The 20,519-nt window shown below is 44.0% G+C and overlaps 2 protein-coding genes across 3 annotated transcripts; both read left to right on the top strand.

Moving 5' to 3' along the window:
- The first annotated feature begins 6,291 nt into the window (after window positions 1–6,291).
- GIMAP7 (GTPase, IMAP family member 7) lies at window positions 6,292–7,731 on the top strand. The gene has a single exon (XM_025864777.2). It carries the CDS (start codon window positions 6,292–6,294, stop codon window positions 7,165–7,167), a length of 876 nt encoding a protein of 291 aa, XP_025720562.1. The 3' UTR covers window positions 7,168–7,731.
- Window positions 7,732–7,868: 137 nt separating this feature from the next.
- GIMAP4 (GTPase, IMAP family member 4) lies at window positions 7,869–19,686 on the top strand. 2 transcript variants are annotated; one of them, XM_025864775.2, is made up of 3 exons: window positions 7,869–11,232; window positions 15,870–15,932; window positions 17,913–19,686. In XM_025864775.2, exons 2-3 carry the CDS (start codon window positions 15,884–15,886, stop codon window positions 18,842–18,844), a joined length of 981 nt encoding a protein of 326 aa, XP_025720560.1. In that variant the 5' UTR covers window positions 7,869–11,232; window positions 15,870–15,883; the 3' UTR covers window positions 18,845–19,686. The 2 variants fall into 2 exon arrangements, with proteins under 2 accessions (XP_025720560.1, XP_025720561.1); XM_025864776.2 differs by lacking the exon at window positions 7,869–11,232 and adding an exon at window positions 11,444–13,265.
- The last annotated feature ends 833 nt before the right edge of the window (window positions 19,687–20,519 follow it).

The raw sequence follows: 20,519 nt of genomic DNA, 5'->3' as shown, positions 1-20,519 counted from the left end.
AGAGGGGAGGGAGAGGGAGAAGCAGGTTCCCCGCTGAGCAAGGAGCAGAAGGTGGGGCTCAAACCCAGGCCCTGGGGTCCTGACCTGAGCCGAAGGCAGACGCTTAAACGGACTGAGCCACCCAGGCATCCCCAGTTGTGGGAGATTTTTAACTCATTCAAAGATAAAGAGAACTTCCATGTGCCTTCAACAATTACCAATTTGTGTAAATCTTGTTTCATCTATAAGCCCCTCCCACCCATCCCAGTTTATTTTGAAGCAAATGTCAGACGCTCTATCACTTTATCAGTAAAAATTTGAGTATGTATGTCTGAAAGATAAAGTCCATTAAAAATGTGACTTTTTCAGACTTTGAAAAGGAATTAGAAACTTAAAAAAAATTACCAGATGTATTCAGATTCCCCAATGGTCTCATAATTTTAAAAATTGTTTGGAAATCAGATCCTAATAAGGTTCAGAAATTGCAATTATTTGATATCTCTTGAGTTTCGCTTAATGTGAAAGTTTCCACCTTCCTGTTTCTGTCTGGGAAATTTTTGTTGTTGTTGTTTAAGAAAGGGGCAGTCTTTTGTCCAACAGAGTTGGACAGTATACATTTTTTTGATTAAATCCTCAAGATGTCCTTTAGCATGCTCTTCTAGTTTCAGTGTTTTGTATGAATTTATATTTAAGGAGAGGCTTGATCAGATTAAGGTTTTCCTCGTTTTTTGGATGGGACTATTTCATAGTAGCCGTTGTAAACATACATCGGAAGGCACATTATGTTTGCTTCTCTCTCTCCCTGTGATTTAGCAGACACTAATGACAGCCTAGAGTAAAATGGTTTCATTAAGGGTCACAAATTATGATATTCTAATTCTATCATTCTTTCTTCATTTATTAGATGGAATAACCCTATAAAAAGAACTTCCCCTCAACAGTTCTTTCATTTCCATGAGGTCCAGTTACGTAACACAAAAGGCATGCTTGATTCTTTCCCTTTATTTGTCCATGTTCAGAATGATGGACTTATTTCCTAGCATTCCCCAAAAGGCAAAACTGACTTCTTTAAACATGATGATATTGTTATGAATTCGTGGATTTCAACATATTTGATCTATTTCAATCCATTGGAAATATTATTCTATGGATCATCAAATTGCCCCATCTCTGTCAGAGCCTCTTCAAGTTGACTCTTTAGTCCTTTTGATAAGATTTGAGTAATTCTTAATTTTAATATTTTCTTAAAGATTGATTATTTATTTATTTATTTATTTGACAGGGAGAGACACATCGAGAGCGGGAACACAAGCAGGGGGAGTGGGAGAGAGAGAGGCAGGCTTCCCGCCGAGCAGGGAGCCCGATGCGGGGCTCGATCCCAGGACCCTGGGACCATGTCCTGAGCCGAAGGCAGACGCCTAAAGACTGAGCTACACAGGCGCCCCTCGAGTAATTTTTTAAAGTAATCTCTACACCCAGTATGACCCCGAGATCAAAATTGCGTGCTCTGCCAACTGAGCCAACCAGGCGCCCCATGGTCTGAGTAATTTTTGATAGCATCCTTGCTTTATAGTATGACGAGACAGCCTAGGAACCACTTGCACATTTCCTAGCCCAGACCTGGGATCAGTACTTTTTTCCTAAGAGTCCTAATGTTTTTAGTGGGAAATGGCATTTGAAGAGCACAGTGTGGGCACTCAGGATGCTCTTTGCCACTGGGCTTGTCACTGGCCTTCAAAACTAGACACACACACACACACACACACACACACACACACACACACAAAGCTAAGAACAAGATAGGATTCCTGAAAACAATTTCATATTATTTTTGGTAGGTTTCTTTCCCTTTTTGGCCTCATGGTATATTCCACTATGGATGGACAATGAAATTACTGCATTCTCAAGTTTCTTTGGCCAATTTTTATGTGGTTTATCCATCACACCAAATACTATATGTGTCATTTGCTTTTTATTTTTACGAGTATTTAAAAATATATATATATTTATTTAGTTATTTAAAGTAGGCTCCACGCTGGAGCCTATTGTGGGGCCTGAACTCATGAACCTGAGATTAAGACCTGAGCTGAGATCAAGAGTTGGATGCCTAACCAACTGAGCCACCCAGGTGCCCCTTACTAGTATTTTAAGATAAAGTTTTTGTTGTATAATTATATAAACTATTTACAGGTTTCCCCTACTGTCTGAAAGCAGAATGCTCCTATAAAATCTTTCATAAACCAAAATGCAGAGAAACAATTTCCATTAATTTATATGGAAAAAAATTTTGGGTATTCCCAGATCCCCCCAAAACCACCTCCCTTATGCATTTCTGATGGCTTTAGACACAACTTGCTAACAAATGCACAGAATCAATTGAGGTAAAGCCCACGCGCTCACATGGTTCAAAGCTCTGGCAGCTGGATGCTGAGATGCTGTGTGGGCTTCCTAGGGAAGGGGCTTGGCAGCATCATTCTCACGGCCCAAGATGTGTGCTGCCTCTCAAGTGGTTCATCTAAATGTAAAACAGACGCTGAACACCGTTTTTGCTTTCAGCATTTTTTGTAAAAATGAAAATCCTCTTCGAATTTACTTTGGCTAGCAAAAACAGGTCCACGTGTAGGTGTTTCATAAAAGCAAAGTGATGTAATTCGAACTTTGTTTTTTAAATTTTTAAAAAGATTTATTTATTTACTTATTTGACAGAGAGACAGAGAGCACAAGCAGGGGAAGCAGCAGAGAGAGAGGGAGAAGCAGGCTCCCCCAGAGCAGGGAGCCCAGTATGGGGCCGGAGCCCAGTGTAGGGCCAGAGCCCGATGTGGGGCCTGATTTCAGGACCCTGGGATCATGACCTGAGCTGAAGGCAGATGCTTAACCGACTGAGCCCCCCAGGTATCCAAGTAATTCAAACTTTAAAGAAGCAGGGAATACCTGTACATGCTGCATGGAGCACTGGGTGTTATACACAAACAACGAATCGTGGAACACTACATCAAAAACTAATGATGTCATGTATGGTGATTAACATAACATCAAACAATCAAATCTGTGAAATCTAAGTATATTTAAAGAAGTGTAGTTTCCAGCTTCTACCCTTGTCCCCTCCACCCTGCTCTTCCCATCCCCATCAAAGTAGCTTCTTTGTTTACTTTTCAGATTTTCCTGCCATTGCTTTTTCATGTACATGAAATATGTATATTATAGTTTATACGTATACTTCACGTTCCTCCTTATTAGAGAAATGGTAGTAAACCGTGCATTTTTTTTTTTTCTTCGCTTTGCCTGTTTTCCCTAATGAAATATCCTGGAGATCTCTCCATACGGACATATAGAGGTAGTTGTCACTGCCCTCTACACTTCACGGTGTGACTATACCTTAGTTTATTCAACCAGTCCCCTATTTATGGGCATTTGATAGATTTTTGGTCTTTTCTTTTGCTATTATAAATAGTGATGCAGTGAATAGACTTATGCATGTTCTTTTCCCTGTATTTTTGTCAGTGTAGCTTTGGGATGTAGGGAAGGAAAAATTGGTCCTCTACCCTTCAAGGTCCTCCAGCTGGACTAAGAATGACATTTACTTGAGGCAGATTAAGAGGAGAAAAAAAACAGAGTGTGCAAGAAGGCCAGTAAGGAAATTGAGACCAAAAGAAATGACCAAGCCAGGCAGTTTTTATGCTTTTTAGACCAAGAGACAATGAATCTGGGAGGAATTGACCAAACAAAGAAAACTTAACTTTGGGAGCTTCAATTAGTAAGGAATTCTAAATAAACTTTGGGCTGTGGTAGGAAATGAGTAAAAAGTAACAAGAGTTGTCTGTACAACCTTCTTGGCTCTAAATCTCCCATCTCTGGTCGTAAGGATGTCTCTTTAGCTCCTGGGACAGGGAGGGCATCCTTCACATGGGAGGTTAGTTTCCAACTTGCAGGGGGACAGAGGAGGGTCTGAGTGTCCTTCTTGCACAGGCTGTTTCTTTAGTAACTTTTATTTAAAATAATCAGCATGCCAAAGTGGCACATTTTGGGGAGGCCTGTCCTCATATACAGGCATATATCCTAAAATTGGGACTAATACTCCAAGGATACATGCACATGTACTTTTGCAAGATAATGCTAACTTCTTCTCTGTAGGTTTTGGACTGTTTTTCCATTCCTATTATCCATGGAGAAGAGGACCTACTGGGGCACCTGGGTGGCTCAGTCGTCTGCCTTTGGCTCAGGTCACGATGCCAGGGTCCTGGGATCGAGCCCCACATCGGGCTCCCTGCTCCGCGGGAAGCCCGCTTCTCCCTCTCCCACTCCCCCTGCTTGTGTTCCCTCTCTCGCTGTGTCTCTCTCTGTCAAACGAATTAATAAAAATATATTAAAAAAACGAAGAGGACTCATTTCCTCTAAACCTTTCCCAACAGAGTATACCAGCAAATTTTTCGATTTTTGCCAAACCTGTCGTTGAGAAATAGTATCTCGGTGTAATTTGAATTGTCTTAATTTAGTTATTTTGTTTTTTCTATGTTTGATTTCTTTTTCTCTAGTTTGAGGGAGTGTTAATAATCTTTTAATATATTCAAGGGACATTTACACTTTGTCCTTTGAACTCTTTATTCATATGTCTTACTCCATTTTCTAACAAGCTGTTGGTCTTTTGTTTCTCTACTTTTAGGAATTCTCTGTATAATAGGCTAATTTTCTCTTTTATTCATCATTATTCTTTGTATAGTAGGAAAATTAACCCTCTTTGATATTGGCTGAAAAAATTTTCCCTCAGTTTGACGTTTGTGTTTTAATGTCTGTAGTGTTCTTTGCCTCACATTATCTTTTAGATTTTTATGTAATCAAGTTTATGAGTCTTTTTCCTTACTCTCTTTAAAATCTTAGAAATATTTTATCCAGTCCAGGCTACAAAGAATTTACCCACATTTCTTCTAGTATTTATATGGATTGTTTTTTATATTTAGATTTCTAATCTATTTAGAATTTGAATGGCATAAGAAAGTGGATGCAGTTTGGTGTTTTTCTGTATGGTTTTATAGTTATCTCAGTGCTGGTTATTAGTCTGTCTTCCCCCATCCTCCCGCCATTGATGTGAGGTGCTGCCTTATTGAATATAAATGTAACATAATATAATTGAATTGAATATTCATGAATCTAGTATGATCAATTTGGTCTGTTTCTGAATTTTCTGGTTTGGTTTCACTGTTCTGACTCTCTGTTCATGCACTGACATCATAGCGCCTTAATTATAGAGGCTACAATGCTTTGTCACCTGGTAGAGCCTGTCCTCCCTCATGGTTCTTATCTTTCTTGATTGTCCAGGATAATTTTCTTTTTCATTCATCCAAATGAATTTTGTTTTTTTTTTAAAGATTTTATTTATTTGACAGAGAGAGAGACAGCTAGAGAGGGAACACAAGCAGGGGGAGTGGGAGAGGGAGAAGCGGGCTTCCCACAGAGCAGGGAGCCTGATGCGGCGCTCGATCCAGGACCCTGGGATCATGACCTGAGCCGAAAGCAGATGCTTAACGACTGAGCCACCCAGGCGCCCCCCCAAACGAATTTTATAATCAACTCTTCTAGCTGCAGTGGAAAATAAGTGGTGACAAAAAATTTTAAATTTATATGTCTATAAAATCACATTAAAGAAGTATCTAATACCTCAAATTATGAAATGCCTTAAACACGAATTAGTATTGCATTTGGCGAAATGTTTTTTCTGCATCTAGGTATTTTTCTTCTTAATCTATTCATGAGAATGTGTCGTAACAACCCATTTTCTCCTATTGAAGCACCCTAGGATTTCTGAAATAAATCACATTTAATCATGGTGTGTTACTTTTTACTGTCTAATAATTCATTTAGGATTTTGTATTAGTATTCACAAATCAGACAGGCCTGTAGCTTTATTTATTGGTGAAATCTGTGTTAGTCTTCGGGATCAGTATCATACCTATGTCATAGAAAGAATCAAAAGTTTTCCTTCTTTTTAAATCATCAGGAATAGCTTAAGGTGCACGGAGATTCTTCGATCTTTAAGGGTAGAAGTGAGTTCCCCATGAAACCATCTGCACCTGGTACTCTTTGGTGTGGAAACTCTTTAACTATTTTATTATTGCTTCCATGGTGATTGAACTGTTTCATCTTTCTGTCTTTATGGGATCAACATGGATAGTAGACTACTACACATTTTCAACGAGGAACAGAAAAGAGAAAAGAGGAGGTAATGTTTTCCACTTAACTTCCATTGACCCTTTTTCTTCTCCTTGCCTTCCTTAAGGTCTGCGGATACCTAAAGCCCCGGAGCCTCGTGATACTGACATGGCTCACTTGCCCGACAGGACTCTGAGGATTGTTCTGGTAGGGAAAACAGGAAATGGGAAGAGCGCAACAGCAAACACCATCCTTGGGAGAAAAGAATTTGAATCCAGAATTGCTGCTCACGCTGTTACCAAAGAGTGTCAAAAAGCATCCCAGGAACGGAACGGGAGGAATCTTCTTGTTGTTGACACCCCGGGGCTCTTTGACACCAGGAAGACCCTGGAAACCACCTGCAAGGAAATCAGCCGTTGTGTCCTCTGCTCCTGCCCCGGGCCGCACGCCATCCTCCTGGTTCTGCAGCTGGGCCGCTATACAGAAGAAGAGCAGAAGACCGTGGCATTGATCAAGGCTGTCTTTGGGAAGGCAGCCTTGAAGCACATGATCATTTTGTTCACTCGCAAAGATAACTTGGAGGGTCAGAGCCTAAGTGACTATATAGCAGGTGCAGATGTAGCCCTCAGGAACATCATCCAGGAATGTGGGAACCGCTACTGTGCCTTCAACAATAAAGCCACGGAAGCCGAGAAGGAAGCTCAAGTGCTGGAGCTGATAGCGCTGATAGAGGACATGGTGTGGAGCAAGGTCGGGGCTTACTTTTCTGATGCCATTTACAAGGATACAGACGAAAAGCTGAAACAAAAGGCAGAAGTCCTGAAGAAAATCTACACTGATCAATTAAGAAATGAAATTAAACTGGTAGAAATGGAATATGCTCATCAATCACAGCAAGAACGGGAGGGAAAAATAAAAGCGCTGAAGATGAAGTATGATGAAAAACTAAAAAATCTAAGGGAAGAAGCCGAGAAGGGTATACTTGAAGAGGTTTTAGATAGGATTATGAAGGTGCTTTCAAAAATACGGCATATGTTTTGGTAGTCATGTCAATTTCACTTTTGCTCCTGAATTTACTATGATTTGTAATAGTGCTAGACTGTATTTTCCAAAGATGGCTTTGACAATAGATTCTGTCCTCCTCATTCTTCTTACAATCTGACTTCGTTACTTCTCCCACTAAGTTGCGGGGTCTATGTCCCCTACCTTGGAATTGGAATTGGATGGACTCTGTGACTGTTTTGGTAAATAGCAGATGGCTGAAGCAACCCCTTGGGACTCTAAGGCTAGACGCGGAAAATGCCCCCCTGCCCTGCTGGGGTGCTTGCCCTTGGAAATGGGCCATCATGGTGTGAGAAAGGCCATGTTGCCCATTGAGAGGCCCCCAGCTTGACGTCGCTGGCCAGCTCCCCTTTTATCTTCTTTTATCTTTTATCTTCCAGCTGGACCAACTTGCTAGCCATACAAGCAAGGTGACTTGGAAGCAGGTTCTCCACCTGCCCCACCACCTCGGACAGAGTTGCCAAGAGCAAAGATGAGCAATCCCCACTGAGTCCTGCCCAAACTGCAGATTGATGAGAAAAAAATAAATGATGGTTGCTCTTTTAAGCCACCGAGCTTCAGAATGGTTTGTTCTGCAGTGACAGCTAACCAGAATGAGACCTCTTCCCAGCTTGGTCCCCACCACCTCCCATTCCGTGCCCCACCCCTCTCCGTCCCTCTTCACAGTGCCGACAAATTTAAGAAGTTACAAAACTGGCATTCTCAGGCAATGATGTATAGACTTGAAGGACTCAGTTTAGGAAAATTCAAATACGAAATCCTGCCTACATTACGTGGGCGTGCCACTGGTGGCATGTGCTGCTGCAGGGCTGGTCTATGAGTAATTTGTTAGTGAAGCATCGGGTTTCTCTGGAAAGCTGCTTCTGTCGTTCACGGAGATCTCAAAGATGGTAGATTCTCTTAATGCTTTTCTCTCTTTTCTTTTTTAGGTCCCATCCTAACTGAAAATGTGTCTGACTGTAACTAAAAATCTCTTCTGTGCCAAATATTTTTCACTGGCCTCTGCAGACCCACGCTTCCGCCTTCTTCACCCTAGCTCTCTGCCCCAGGAGGCTGATCTCTATGGACTACATTGGTGGGATGTCTCGCTCTCTGACTTCTGCTTGGCCTGGCCAGTGGGAAGTCCAAGTAGGAGACCCCGGGGGAGTAGAAAAGCAAGACTGGGTCTTCGTTCTCCTGCCTCTCTCCCTGCAGGGCCATCTCTGACCAGCCACAACCCCAAGCCAACGGTGAGAGCTCCTCCCAAGACAGCCTCTCTACCCAACTCACCTTCTGGGTTCCAGTCTTTGTCCAGCCCCTTAGGGTTGGGATATCATCTTCTCACCGTTACTAGCACTCCCCCTTGTCATTCCCAAAGCCCTGAATCCAGAGTTTGTAGGAAGTCCCTTCTCTGAACTTTCCCCCTGGGACCCGATGAGAGTAGGCCATCTTTTTGCTGCTAGAGTTCTGATGGATAAATCTTAAGATTCCCACTTTTCTTTCAGAGCATGCCCTGATCTTTATGGCTGTTGTTGGTTTGAAATTCCCTCTAGTCTTTTCTGCCACCAGAAAAATCTCTTCCTTCCCCTTCCAAGCTGTGACATTGGCAGTGAGTATTTGAAAGGTTGTGTCTTGCTAAAACAATTGAGAAACTTCGAAGTTGGAGGGGTGACTTTCTATCACGTACAGTGATTGCAGACATCCCAAATTCAAATCATTAGAATTTTTTAAAAAAGATTTTATTTATTTATTTGAGAAAGTGAGAGCCAGAGAGCAGAAGTGGGGTGAGAGAGCACGAGCAGGGTGAAGGGCAGAGGGAGACGTGGACTGCCCACTGAGCTGGGAGCCCAGTGTGGGGCTCGATCCTCTGACTCCAGGATTAGGATGTGAGCTGAAGGCGGATGCTTAACGACTGAGCCACCCAGGTGCCCCCAAATCATTGGAATTTTTACAGTCATCTTTGTTTTGACTATGAACACGACTAAGAGTATTTACTGTATCCATGAATTTTAGGGAGACGGATTAGAGATTACGTCTGGAAAAAATAAGATCCTAAATCTCTGCTCATTCTAAGGTTCATCACAAGTATTAGGAAGGGAGTAAAAACAACACGGAAGAAAAAAACTCTCATAAAGCAAACATATTCATAACATATGTCAAATAACACCGCTGGACCAAACTGCTCTTTGCCTTCATGCGATTCTTATATTCAAAAATACTTCCTTGTGAGCGACTCATCTGTGCAGTAGTATTCATGCCGTGTCCTGATGTTTTTCATTTAAAAACCATTTAAAAGGCATTTTCCCTCCGAGATGTGCAGAAGCATTATGAATTCGATTAACCTGTGTTAAGGCCTATTGAACATGCAACTTCTGTGAGCTGATTTCTTTTCTCTCAGCCTTATATTCTATTTTGGAAGGTAAGACATACTCAGCGGAAAAAAGGAGTAAATCAAATAAATCATTGTCTTTTTACTTGACAAATGAAATATTGCTCACTCATCTGAACATATTTTATATCCGAGTTTTCTGAGTGCTGAGGACTCTGGAAGTTCCAGCCTTTAATGTGTGCATGATCCCCGTTATTGAAATATGTGCTAGTCATGATCCATAATGCAGAATTTAAACTAGGATTTATAGAGGAAGACCTGAGGAAGAATTCAGGGCTTGAAGTCTACTGTGAAGGATGTGTGGGATGCGTCCACGTGGGTGATGGGTCCGACGATCATGCTTCTTTTCAGAAATAGGAAAGTTAAGGGTGACAGGTAAGGTTGTCAGGGGAAGGGTAGAGTCAGGAGCAATAGCGTTCAGTTAGGTTTGTGACAAGTTGAATATCATTTGTCAAAGGTAGGGTCCAATGTAAATGATCTGCATTAACTTGAAATTTGGGTCTGAAGATTATGTGAAAGGCTTGGGGTGAATGTGGCAGGATAGCAACATAGATATCTCCCTCAACTGCAGCTGAGTCTTCAATAATTGCCAATATCCCCACCGTCCAAAGCTATACTCTAGAAGATCCGTACAGGACTTGCAAAGGAAGGAGCGAGAACCAGTTTTGTGAGGTTTAGTTCTTCAACTAATCTGATAGGTATTTGAAGGGGTCAAGAGGAAAAGTTTGTTTGTTTGTTTGTTTAAAGATTTACTTCATTGAGAGAGAGAGAGAAAGGGAGAGAGAGAGACGGTGTGCGGTGCCCAAGTTGGGGGAGGGGCACCGGGAGAGGGAGAATCCGGAAGCAGTCCCTGCTGAGCAGGGAGCCCGACTTGGGACTTGATCCCAAGACCCTGAGATCACGACCTGAGCCAAAATCAAGAGTCAGACACTCAACTGACTGAATCATCCAGGTGCCCCGGATTTTTTTTTTTTTTTAAGTTTCAAAAAACAGAAAGAGAGAGTGTCTACGGTCTACAATGTCTATGAATCCCTTTTCTACAATGATTAGCCTATGGCCAGTTTGCCATCTTGAATTTGAAATCCCCGGTCTCTTGTTAAATAGAAATAAAATATAGTAAGAATGTGCAAACTACTTTTACATATTTATATTCACACACCATCACTTGTGGCCGTTCACAACTTGTAAAAAGAAATTCTAATTCAAAGTACAAGTTGTTATTACTTCAAATAAGCAATAATAAAATTAATAAAAAAATCAACCTCCGAAGTTTTCTGTAAACAGTCTGGGCTTTTGAAGCTCCACCGTCAGGACTCTGAAGATCAGAGTCAGGCAGGACAGCGTGCGCTGGCCATTTCGCTCAGCTCAGGTCGGAGCTGGGACGGTCCTTCACTAGGCAGCCGTGGCAGGGCTGGGTAGGGGGCATGCACCTTGCACCTTAACCTCATATCCTGTGAAGTGCCCGCAACCCCATGTGACGGGTGAGATGAGAACAGGGCAGGATATGGTTGTGGGGAAGACAGAAAAGAGGTGCGGTCGTGCACAGGTAAATTTACAACAAGTTTGTGTTCTTGTGAGAAGTTCTTGTGAGAAGCTTGTGGGTGTTCTTGTGAGAGGCTTCTGAGAACCGGGCTGACATCGACTGTGGACCACACACTTCCTGGGGGCTGTCCTGTGAGGTGTGTAGGAATCATCCTCCGCTCTCTTTCCTATGTAATTTCTCTTTTCCCCCCAATATTTTTGTGCACTCCACCAAATGTGCCGGCCGGGTGCCCACTGATTTCTTTCTTTTCCTTTTAAAAATTTTATTTATTTATTTATTTATTTATTTATTTATTTATTTATTTGAGAGAGAGAGAGAGAGAGAGAGAGAGAGAGAGTGCGAGCGGGGGGTGGGGTGCAGGGGCAGAGGGAGAAGCAGACTCTCTGCTACGAGCCCAGGGATCCTGACCTGAGCTGAAGGCAGACGCTTAACCGGCTGAACCACACAAGCGTCCGTCCACTGACTTCTTCACAGCCAGGAGGAAGCCAGGAAAACAGTGGAGGCAGATTTTCAGTGTGCTGAGAGAAAAGAACAGCTAGCCTGAAATCCTGCACTCAGGGAAAATAGCCGTCAAAAATGAGAGCAAAGTACACACATTTCAGGGGCGCCTGGGTGGCTCAGCGGGTTAAGCATCTGACTTTGGCTCAGGTCGTGAACCTGGGTGTCATTAACAAATGTCAGCCATAACAGAGAATTCCCTATGTATGTAGGGAACATATGTAGTGATCCTTGTAACCCCAATAAGGACTCTCTAAGTAATGGCTTGGGGGTTTAATAGTACTTAAAATTTCAATTGGATCATATTGTACATCAATCTCTGCTCTCACTCCCACACTTAAATAAACAATGATACAAACCTTCTGGCTGGGCTTACGCTTAGTAACAAAATATCATCCTACCTGTTCTCTCTTTAAATCACTTCGGAATCACAGACATGTGTTTACACCCTGCCTGTTCTTTTGACTTGCTTTTTTTGCCTATCTCGCCCAAGGGCTGAGTCGTCCTTGTTATTTGGGTTATATTGTTCTAGAATGTTCTTTATCCTCACTCCTAGTGCACACTTTATTCCATTGCCCCGTCTCCTGTTACCCTGTGCTTGTGTGCACAAGGCCGACCACATACTATCCTCGGAGATATTTATGTCTTCTATTTTATCTCTTTGGAATTGTTAGCAGTTTGTATAATTACTCAAGTGTTACGCAACTTGAAATAAAGTCTCAGTTATGGGGTATGATTGTAAATTGGTACCTCTTTCATAATGGAATCCATGTCTCTAGAGAACTGGGATCCATGCTGCTCACCACCCCCCTAATAGTCTCACAGTTTACATTTTCATGACAGATAGTGTCAGATGCCAAGGATTAGCCTATTGCAAATGGTCTGAGCACCATCTCGCAGGGTGACTCTGGACCCGTCTCATTAGTTAAAAGCGGATCAGTTACCCTCACTTGCTTCAAGCAGAGGAGACCTTGGAAATTGCAGCTGTCTCTCCCCCAGTGACTGGGAGGGAGGAGAGGAGGTAGGGCTGCCTATGCTGATACAGGCCTAAAGCTCCAGGGGCAGGTGTTGGGCTGGAAGGCCTGATGTGCTGAAACGTGGGGTCCGGGACCGCAGGCTTTACGCAATAGCTGGCAGCCTCTGGTTTCGACTCAGCGGTTTTTTCAGAATGTCACAGCATAACCCATATTTTATCCCTCACGGTAGAGTGTTTGCATGGCAGAATATGGTAGCTAATAGGCAGATGCGGCTATTTAACTTTAAATTAATTCAAATGGGGTGCCTGGCTGATTCCATCAGTGGAGCTTGCAACTCTTGATCTCGGGGTCGTGCGTTTGAGCTCCCCGTTGGGTGTAGAGATTACTTAAAAATAGAATCTTTAAAAAAATTAATTCAAATGAAGTAAAATTAAGAATTCGGTTCTGCAATCACACCTAGATCACATTTCATGTGTCAACAGCCCATGTGGTTAGTGGCTACCCTATTGGACTGCACGAATCAAATCCATGATTGAGAAAGTTCTATTTCCGGGCTAGATGCTGAAGCGGGCAGGTCTCTTACATGAAGATGTTTGAACAGCTCCTCCCCTCACTTCCTCTCTCCTTTTTCTCAACATTGCGGCTTAGCATTGCCTTCAAAGTTAGAGAAGGGAGCAGGACTCAGATTTTCCAGGTAAGAGAAAAGGGGTATTTGGGGGGGGGACAGAGTGTAACATGTGATTTGGTGGAGAGAGGACCCCTGCCCTGGGTGTAGATCTTAAACCTACCGGCATACTTGTTCTCAGAAAGTATATTTCTTGTTGGTTCCTATTTCCAGTATTTGCTGACGTTAAGCTGTAGATTTGGTGGTTTTTTTTTTTTTTTAAGATCTTATTTATTTGAGAGAGAGAGGGAGTGAGCTCATGTGGGCTCGTGAGAGAGCACCAATGGCGGGGAATGGCAGAAATAGAGAGAGAAGCTGGTTCCCCACTGAGCAGGGAACCCGATGTGGGGCTGGATCCTAGGACCCCGGATCATGACCTGAGCCGAAGGCAGACGCTTAACCAACTGAGGCCCCCAGGAGCCCTGTTTTTTATGTTTTGTTTGGTTTTGTTTTTTTTGTTTTTAAAGCAGGAGGGGGCAGGTAGAGACAGAGGAGAAGGAGAAAGAGAATCAGAACATTAAACAGGCTCCATGTCCAGTGTGGAGCCCAACTGGGCCCTGAGATTATGACCTGAGCCAAACTCAAAGAGTAGGCCACTTAGCCGACTGGCGTGAGCCAAGCTACTCATGCTGTTTGACAAAGTCCAAGTATGGGGGACAATCCTGAAAATCAAGAGACTCCACCGCTGGCTCCTGCTACTTCCTTTCATTTTATTTGAGGCAATCTTTATAATCATGGGATTTTTTCTGGGGTTTCATGATAAAATGATTTATAAATTTAGTTATGCCTATGTAAGCAATCACAATGAAACTGATTCCAAAGGGGCTGACGATGGGCCAAGAAGTAAAAATACCCAACGTCCTCCAATCCGTAATTCATCTAACATGAGCAACGCGGAGTTCTTTAATAAGTTTCGCTTAAGGGAGCTGTTGGATCCAGGCCTAGTAAAAGTCCCTATTGATGAGATTCCTCGGGCACCTCTGAACCATCAGAGTTCTAGGAAAGGAAAATCTCATGTCCTTCCCACAGCACAGGGACCTCCCTATGTTATTTGATAGGATAGGGTGCACACATTGTAAGTTGCCTTGGGAGCAAGAATAAACTTTAGATAATCTTTAAGCAAGAGTAAAAATATAACTTTTTCCGCATTAGCACACAATAGCAGATAGGTAACGCTTCGTCTCGCACGGTCACGCTCTGTCTAGTACCTTTGTTTTTAAATCCAAAATGATTTAAGATGACTGTAATAAGATGTAAAAAATAAAATCACATGTTATGAAAGAATGGAAAAAACAAGGAAATATTCTAATGTATAAATAAAGTCCCTCCGAGGCTCTCGGGAGGAGATGCTCGCAGCCTGATCCTGTGTCCGTGTCTCCTCCCTCGCCGACGCCGTGCTTTCCTTCAAGGACCCTTTCCCTGCTGGAGCTGGACTCCGGCAGCCGACTGAGCCCCCCAGGGGCCCCTGGATACTTGTTCTTCAGGCAGTGGAAGGACTCAGCCACCAGGGCCAGTACCACAGAAGTGCAGTCCTCTGTTTTCACATCTAAACTGGGAGAAACAGCACATCATTGCAGAATGAAGAGAGGGCCCAGGGGCATCACAGTGGCTCAGTCTGTTGAGTGTCTGACTCTTGACTAGGGCTTGGGTCATGATCTCAGGGTCCTGAGTCTAGCCCCACGTCGAGATCTGGACTGGGCATGAAGCCTGCTTAAGATTCTCTCTCCCTTCCTCTCTGCACCTCCCCCAACTCACTTAAGTAAGATCTTTAAAAAAGAGAGAGAGAGAGAGAGAGAGAACGCCCACATGCTGGAACAAGGACCTTAAGAAACACCCAAAACCCTTTTGTTTTCCTATTTCTGTTCTCCTACTTACTCCCTAACACCCATCACCAACACCAACTTTGTGGCCAAAGCTGACTTTGAAAAAGTCTGTGATTTCTCTTCTCAGTTTACAAGAAGGTGTTTCTTACTCCCTATGCATAAAGGATAAAGAAATAACTCTTCCTACAAAAGGAGTGTCTGTCTTCCTAATACTGTTTTAAATGTTTTTGGATGGCTTCTTATCAGATGAACCTGTCCCTAACAACTAGTATTTTCAGCCAGTCCTAACCAAAGTCTGCTCCAGTGAGAGTTCTTTCTTAGGAAACAATATTCAACCAAGCAAATTGGAAGATCCAGTTGGTTTTATGGAGCATTCATGAATCAGGCAGCAGCCCACCCTGCAAGGAGAGGGGCCCTCCACAGAGCCACACAAAAGAAAGGCATAAAGGCACAGAGAGGACATTAAAAAAGAAGAAGCAGAAAGGAATTTATTAGCAAGGAATGCATTGTTTAGGCACACTGGCTTCCATAAGTGGGGGGGTGTATGGGGTCTGTCAGTAAATCCCTAGGATTGCTGGGGAAGGGTGCCCAGAAGCAGTACCAACAAAGCCCTCCAAGCATCTGTTTGTGTAGAGAAAAAGGAACAATCTGAAGAGGAGCCAATCTGGAGAGTGGAGAAGCTTTGGGAAATACGGGAGGAGAAAGCAAGCAGCAAGTTTACAGGAAAAAGCAATTGCTGGCCAGGGAAGGCTGAGGTTTCCACTTACTTTCCGTGTCCCTAAAATGACTAGTTGTGTTCCTTTCTGTGCAGGAGTTCCCGCTACAATGTCAGCCCTGAAGAGTGGTGCATGCTCCAGCAAACCTGGGAGCCTTGGTGAGAGGATGTTGGGGGGGCGTCGCCTGTGTGTGTGGGGGGAAGGAAGGAGAGCTAGCAGCCAGCCCTCATCCTTGCTGGAGCAAAATATCCCACCCCCATATCTGATTTCCTCTCCATTTACTTCCTCTGGACCCCCTGCACCTTCTCCTGCTACAGGGCCTTTCTGTGTCTCTTCCCCTGACTTGCTGCTCCCTCTCACTAGGCCTACAGATGCCCTAGGGATGTCCCCAGGTTGGAGTCTTCCATTGTCCTGCTGACTGAATAATCATCTGAACTCCCATCCACATTTTTCCCTTAGATAATCCTCACCATCCTGTATTCAGTGCTCTTGGTTTCTGGAAATCTCCTTCTCTCACCCAGGATTCTGGTGATCAGATGTGAGAAACTGCATCAGGGATGGTTTTGCTAATGCTCAGAAGCGATGGGGGTGATACCTACAGATTTTGTGGAAGGCAGAGTTGGGGGTTCTGCAATAGCTCTCCTCTGTTTGCTATTTTTAAAAGAATATTCCAATTTACAGAGTAGACCGAAGGGGACAAAATGGAAGCAGAGAGACCAACTGGGAGCCTCCTCCGGAGGCATGGATGCCGATGGTAGCTTGAGCCAGTGTGCTGGGCTTCACAGTGGAGAGAAGCAGACAGATTTGCAGGTGGAGCCAAGGGAGGTTGCTGATGGGCTGGATGGGGAAAGGAAGGGAAAGAGAAGAATCAAGAGCAATGCCTAGATTTTTGGTCTGGGCAACTGGGTAAATGGCGATACCCTCTCTGAGAAATAAAACGGAATTTATAATAGTGTCTGGAGTTGTGAGTGTGGGAACGTATGCATCACCTTCAAGCCGAAATGGATGGTTGTAATACAGGATTCCTCATGCAGGAACCAGACTCACTCGAGGGCCGGGCCAGCAGGGTCTGCCTTCTCGGAGAAACAGGCTCCCAAATGAAATTGCCCATTGTCTTCCATCCCGGGGTTCCCAGTTCTACGCTTAACAAATCCTGAAGCCCAGGACCCTGTAGACACAGGAAGGACGTATGCAGAGAAATAGTGAAGACAAATGTAGAAGAGCTGTATGGATGATTTGGTGTTTCACTCAAGGCTCGGTCATTCTGAGAACAGAGTTTCTATTGCTAAGCCGTGCTGTGCTGGGATTAGCTGACCACTTTCCTAGGAAGGAGAATGCGCTTCATCTAGTGGAACTAAGAAAGGATAACTCCACCGGCACTAACCTGTATGGGTTTCTTTCTTTCATTTTTTAATCTATCAAGGGATTTTAAAGTCACTTCAGCAAACTGTCAGCATTTTCTGGCTAGCATTCTTTAATGTATTGATTTCGAATGTAAAAAATGTCCCCAGATTCGAAGCTAAGGTCTTTAATTTTAAATGGAGGAATGTTGTCCTCTCTCGCGTCACAATCCCTGACAGGGTGGTCCCGCACAGGAACTAGAAAGGGACGCTTGGTCTTTCTGCCCAGGCATCCCTATTGTACCCTGCCAGGATGGGATGGGCTGTAGAACCCCCTACCTGGCTTCTTAACGGGAAGAAGAAAAGTCCCATTTTGACTACAAACTGGGGGAGGAGCGCCCACAGAGACGTCCCAAAGTCGGATTTCGAGTTACTTCCTGCATTGCTCTTATGGGGAAGAGCTACCTGCAGCAGCTCAGAATTCTCCTCTTGAGCTCTTTTGTTTCCTCTTCTGTGGGCTACTTAGCTACAAAAGGTAAGAGTAAGAAGCCCGACGGAATCCTGGAAAGTCCTTGGGCCTTCCCCACGTGCGGCAAGAGGAACATCAGGCTTTCTATAGACTTTCAATAGGGCTTCTGCAGAAGGGCCTTCTGTAGCGTTCCTGCGAGTGCAGAGGTCACTCACGGGCGGGGAGCCTAGGGCAAGAGAGGAGGAGTGTGTGAGCGGAACAGGAGCCCTGCTGGGGAAGGGGCCAGAGGTCCATCCTGATGCCTTGGCTTTTGTTTCCTGATGTCCCAGGGCTTGGAAGCCAAGACCACAGAGATTCACAGCTGAGACTTGTCTTAGTGGGTAAGACTGGAGCAGGAAAAAGTGCAACGGGCAACAGCATCCTTGGAGAGAAAGTGTTTCTTTCCAGCCATGCAACAAAATCAGTCACCAAGGTCTGTCAGAAAGGAGCCAGCTGGTGGCAAGGGCGAGAACTTGTCGTCGTGGATACGCCTGGCATTTTCGACACCGAGGTACGGGATGCTGACACTGGCAAGGAGATCGCTCACTGCATCCTCCTGACCTCCCCGGGGCCTCACGTTCTGCTCCTGGTGGTCTCACTGGGCCGGTACACGCTGGAAGAGTACAGGGCCACGAAGAAGGTTCTGGAAATGTTTGGAACCCAAGCTAGGAGATACATGATTCTCTTATTCACCCGGAAAGATGAGTTGGAGGGCATGAGTTTCCATAAATTCTTAGAGGACGCTCCAGACGGCATCCGAGAGCTGGTGGATGAGTTTGGGGATCGCTACTGCCTGTTCAACAATCGGGCGACAGGAGCTGAGCAGGAGGCCCAGAGAACGCAGCTGCTGGCCCTGGTCCAGCGCGTCGTGGTGGAGAACAAAGGAAAATGCTTCACCAATAAGATGTACCGAAAGGCCGAAGAGGAGATTCAGAAACAAGTCCAAGTGACACAAGAATTTTACAGAGCAGAGCTAGAGAGACGGATGGTGCAGATCAGAGAGGAGTTCGAAGAGAAAATCAGAAAGCTGGAGGACAGACTGGAGCAGCAGAACCAAAAGGAAGAAATGGAGCGAGAATTAGCAGAGAAGGAGGCTCTCTATGCTCTAAAGCAGCAAAATGCCAGAGATGAAGTTGAGAGTCAAGCTGGGATACTTGACTTAATCGTGCAAGCATTGCAGATTGCTCGATTTGTTTTCTCACTTCTGTTTAAGGAAGATTAAAAGGAATGCAAAGATCTATTTCCTGCATGTTTCCTGGTGATCCTACCCCCACACTCATTCACCAAAGTCAGAGTGCTCTCAGCTGCGTCTCCCAGGCTCTCCCAACTAAGCGATGTAATAAAGTTCACCGTTAGCGATTGGCAGAGGTCTGGTTGACTTAACAGGGGAGGGCCAACTTGTCAATTTGTGGAACTCCAAAGCAGAAAGTATGGATGCTCTCTACCTTGTGAATTCTTCAAAGAAGATGACCCCAAACTTTCTCTTTTGCTCCCTAGTAAAAGTTTCTCCTCTAGATTCTTTTTAGATTGCTGGATCATCTGCCTCTGTGACTTCTACTCCCTTATTTTTGCCTTTAGGACACAGTGATCACCTCACCCATATGGTTTATTAGAAAGATTGGTTTTGTGTTGGGTAATCTATAGATGGAGAGGCTTATAGAATTCTTTCCAGATGATTGGAAATTTGTTTAATTACAATTTTGCAGAAGGACTCAAATTGATCCTTATCGTCTGCGCGTTGAAGAACAAAGGGTCATCTGGAAAATAGATCTCTCGGAACTCAACTAAGTGAAATGCCAGAAAGGGTGGATGACAGACAGAAATTCAACACATAAGGGAACAATGTTTGCTGTGTTCAGACACATCTATAGCAGCTCTTTGACTAAATTCAATGCAATATATTTGCTGAATTAACCAGTTCTCTCCTTTTCTTGTGACACTAACTGTTGCTACCACACCTTGATTACTTGCTGCTTTTTGTAGGTCATCTGCACACTACCACGCCCCACCCAGCTGAATTGCTTGCTTCTTGTTATGAGAATAAAACTTTTCTGTTCTCTCATACTTGTACAGAATTGGAGTCCACTTTTTCTTGGAAAATACCGCTGCTCCTTCTTCTAAGAACACAGGGCAAGTTTCACTTTTGGGTAAAAGTTCAAGATGATTTGGGAGCTGGTCTTGGTCAACCCTCAAGACATCTCTCCTCCTTTTCCCGGGAAGATTCTAGCCACATTCCCAACCCCTCCGCCAGTCAACCACCACATCTCCTTGGATTCATTCATTCTGCCCTGATAGAAAGCTTGTGTAACCAAGGTTCCAGAAATCATGTGTAACGAAGGTTTCATGTGTAACCAAGGTTTCATTCTTCACTGATAGAAATCGTGTGACCTTTCTGGTTTTCCCGGGGCAAAAATTCCCCTTTAAGGTATGGGTAACAGTAGGAGGTGTCTCTCTCCCTTTTCTACTGGGTACTTCTCACCTAATCATTTCCAGAGCTTCCCGAAGCACATTTTCATGTTCTACGAACATGTCCTGGTGGTCATATGTGACTTATGCCAACTCTCCTTGCTCTGCCATCTTGAAATGGGCTTCTCCATGCTCCAAGCCATTTTGCCCCAAGGGACATTTATCTCTCCTTCATTTTCCCAAAACGCATATGAGTTTAGACTGTACATTTTAAAAAAAGCTTTTATTTCTTTATTTGAGAGAGAGAGAAAGTGAGAGACGGAGCACGAGTGGAGGGGGAGGGGCAGAAGGAGAGGGAGAAGCAGACGCCCCATTGAGGAAGGAGCCCCATATAGGGCTCCATCCCAGGACCCTGCTATCATGACCTGAGCTGAAGGCACACACTTAACTGACTGAGCCAGCCAGGCCCCCTAGACTGTACATTTAATAAA

This window comes from Callorhinus ursinus, unplaced genomic scaffold, assembly GCF_003265705.2.
Source record: "Callorhinus ursinus isolate GAN/ISIS: 27379988/994484 unplaced genomic scaffold, GSC_fseal_2.0 scaffold80, whole genome shotgun sequence".
Taxonomy (NCBI): Eukaryota; Metazoa; Chordata; class Mammalia; order Carnivora; family Otariidae; genus Callorhinus; species Callorhinus ursinus.
This window is presented reverse-complemented; position numbering and strand designations above follow the sequence as displayed.

Excerpts from the sequence above, each read along its gene's own strand:
- GIMAP7 (XM_025864777.2), top strand. The coding sequence starts at position 6,292 with ATGGCTCACTTGCCCGACAGGACTCTGAGGATTGTTCTGGTAGGGAAA.
- GIMAP4 (XM_025864775.2), top strand. The coding sequence starts at position 15,884 with ATGTCAGCCCTGAAGAGTGGTGCATGCTCCAGCAAACCTGGGAGCCTT. Across the intron at positions 15,933-17,912 it reads CAGCAAACCTGGGAGCCTTG|GGCTTGGAAGCCAAGACCAC; the intron begins GTGAGAGGATGT and ends CTGATGTCCCAG.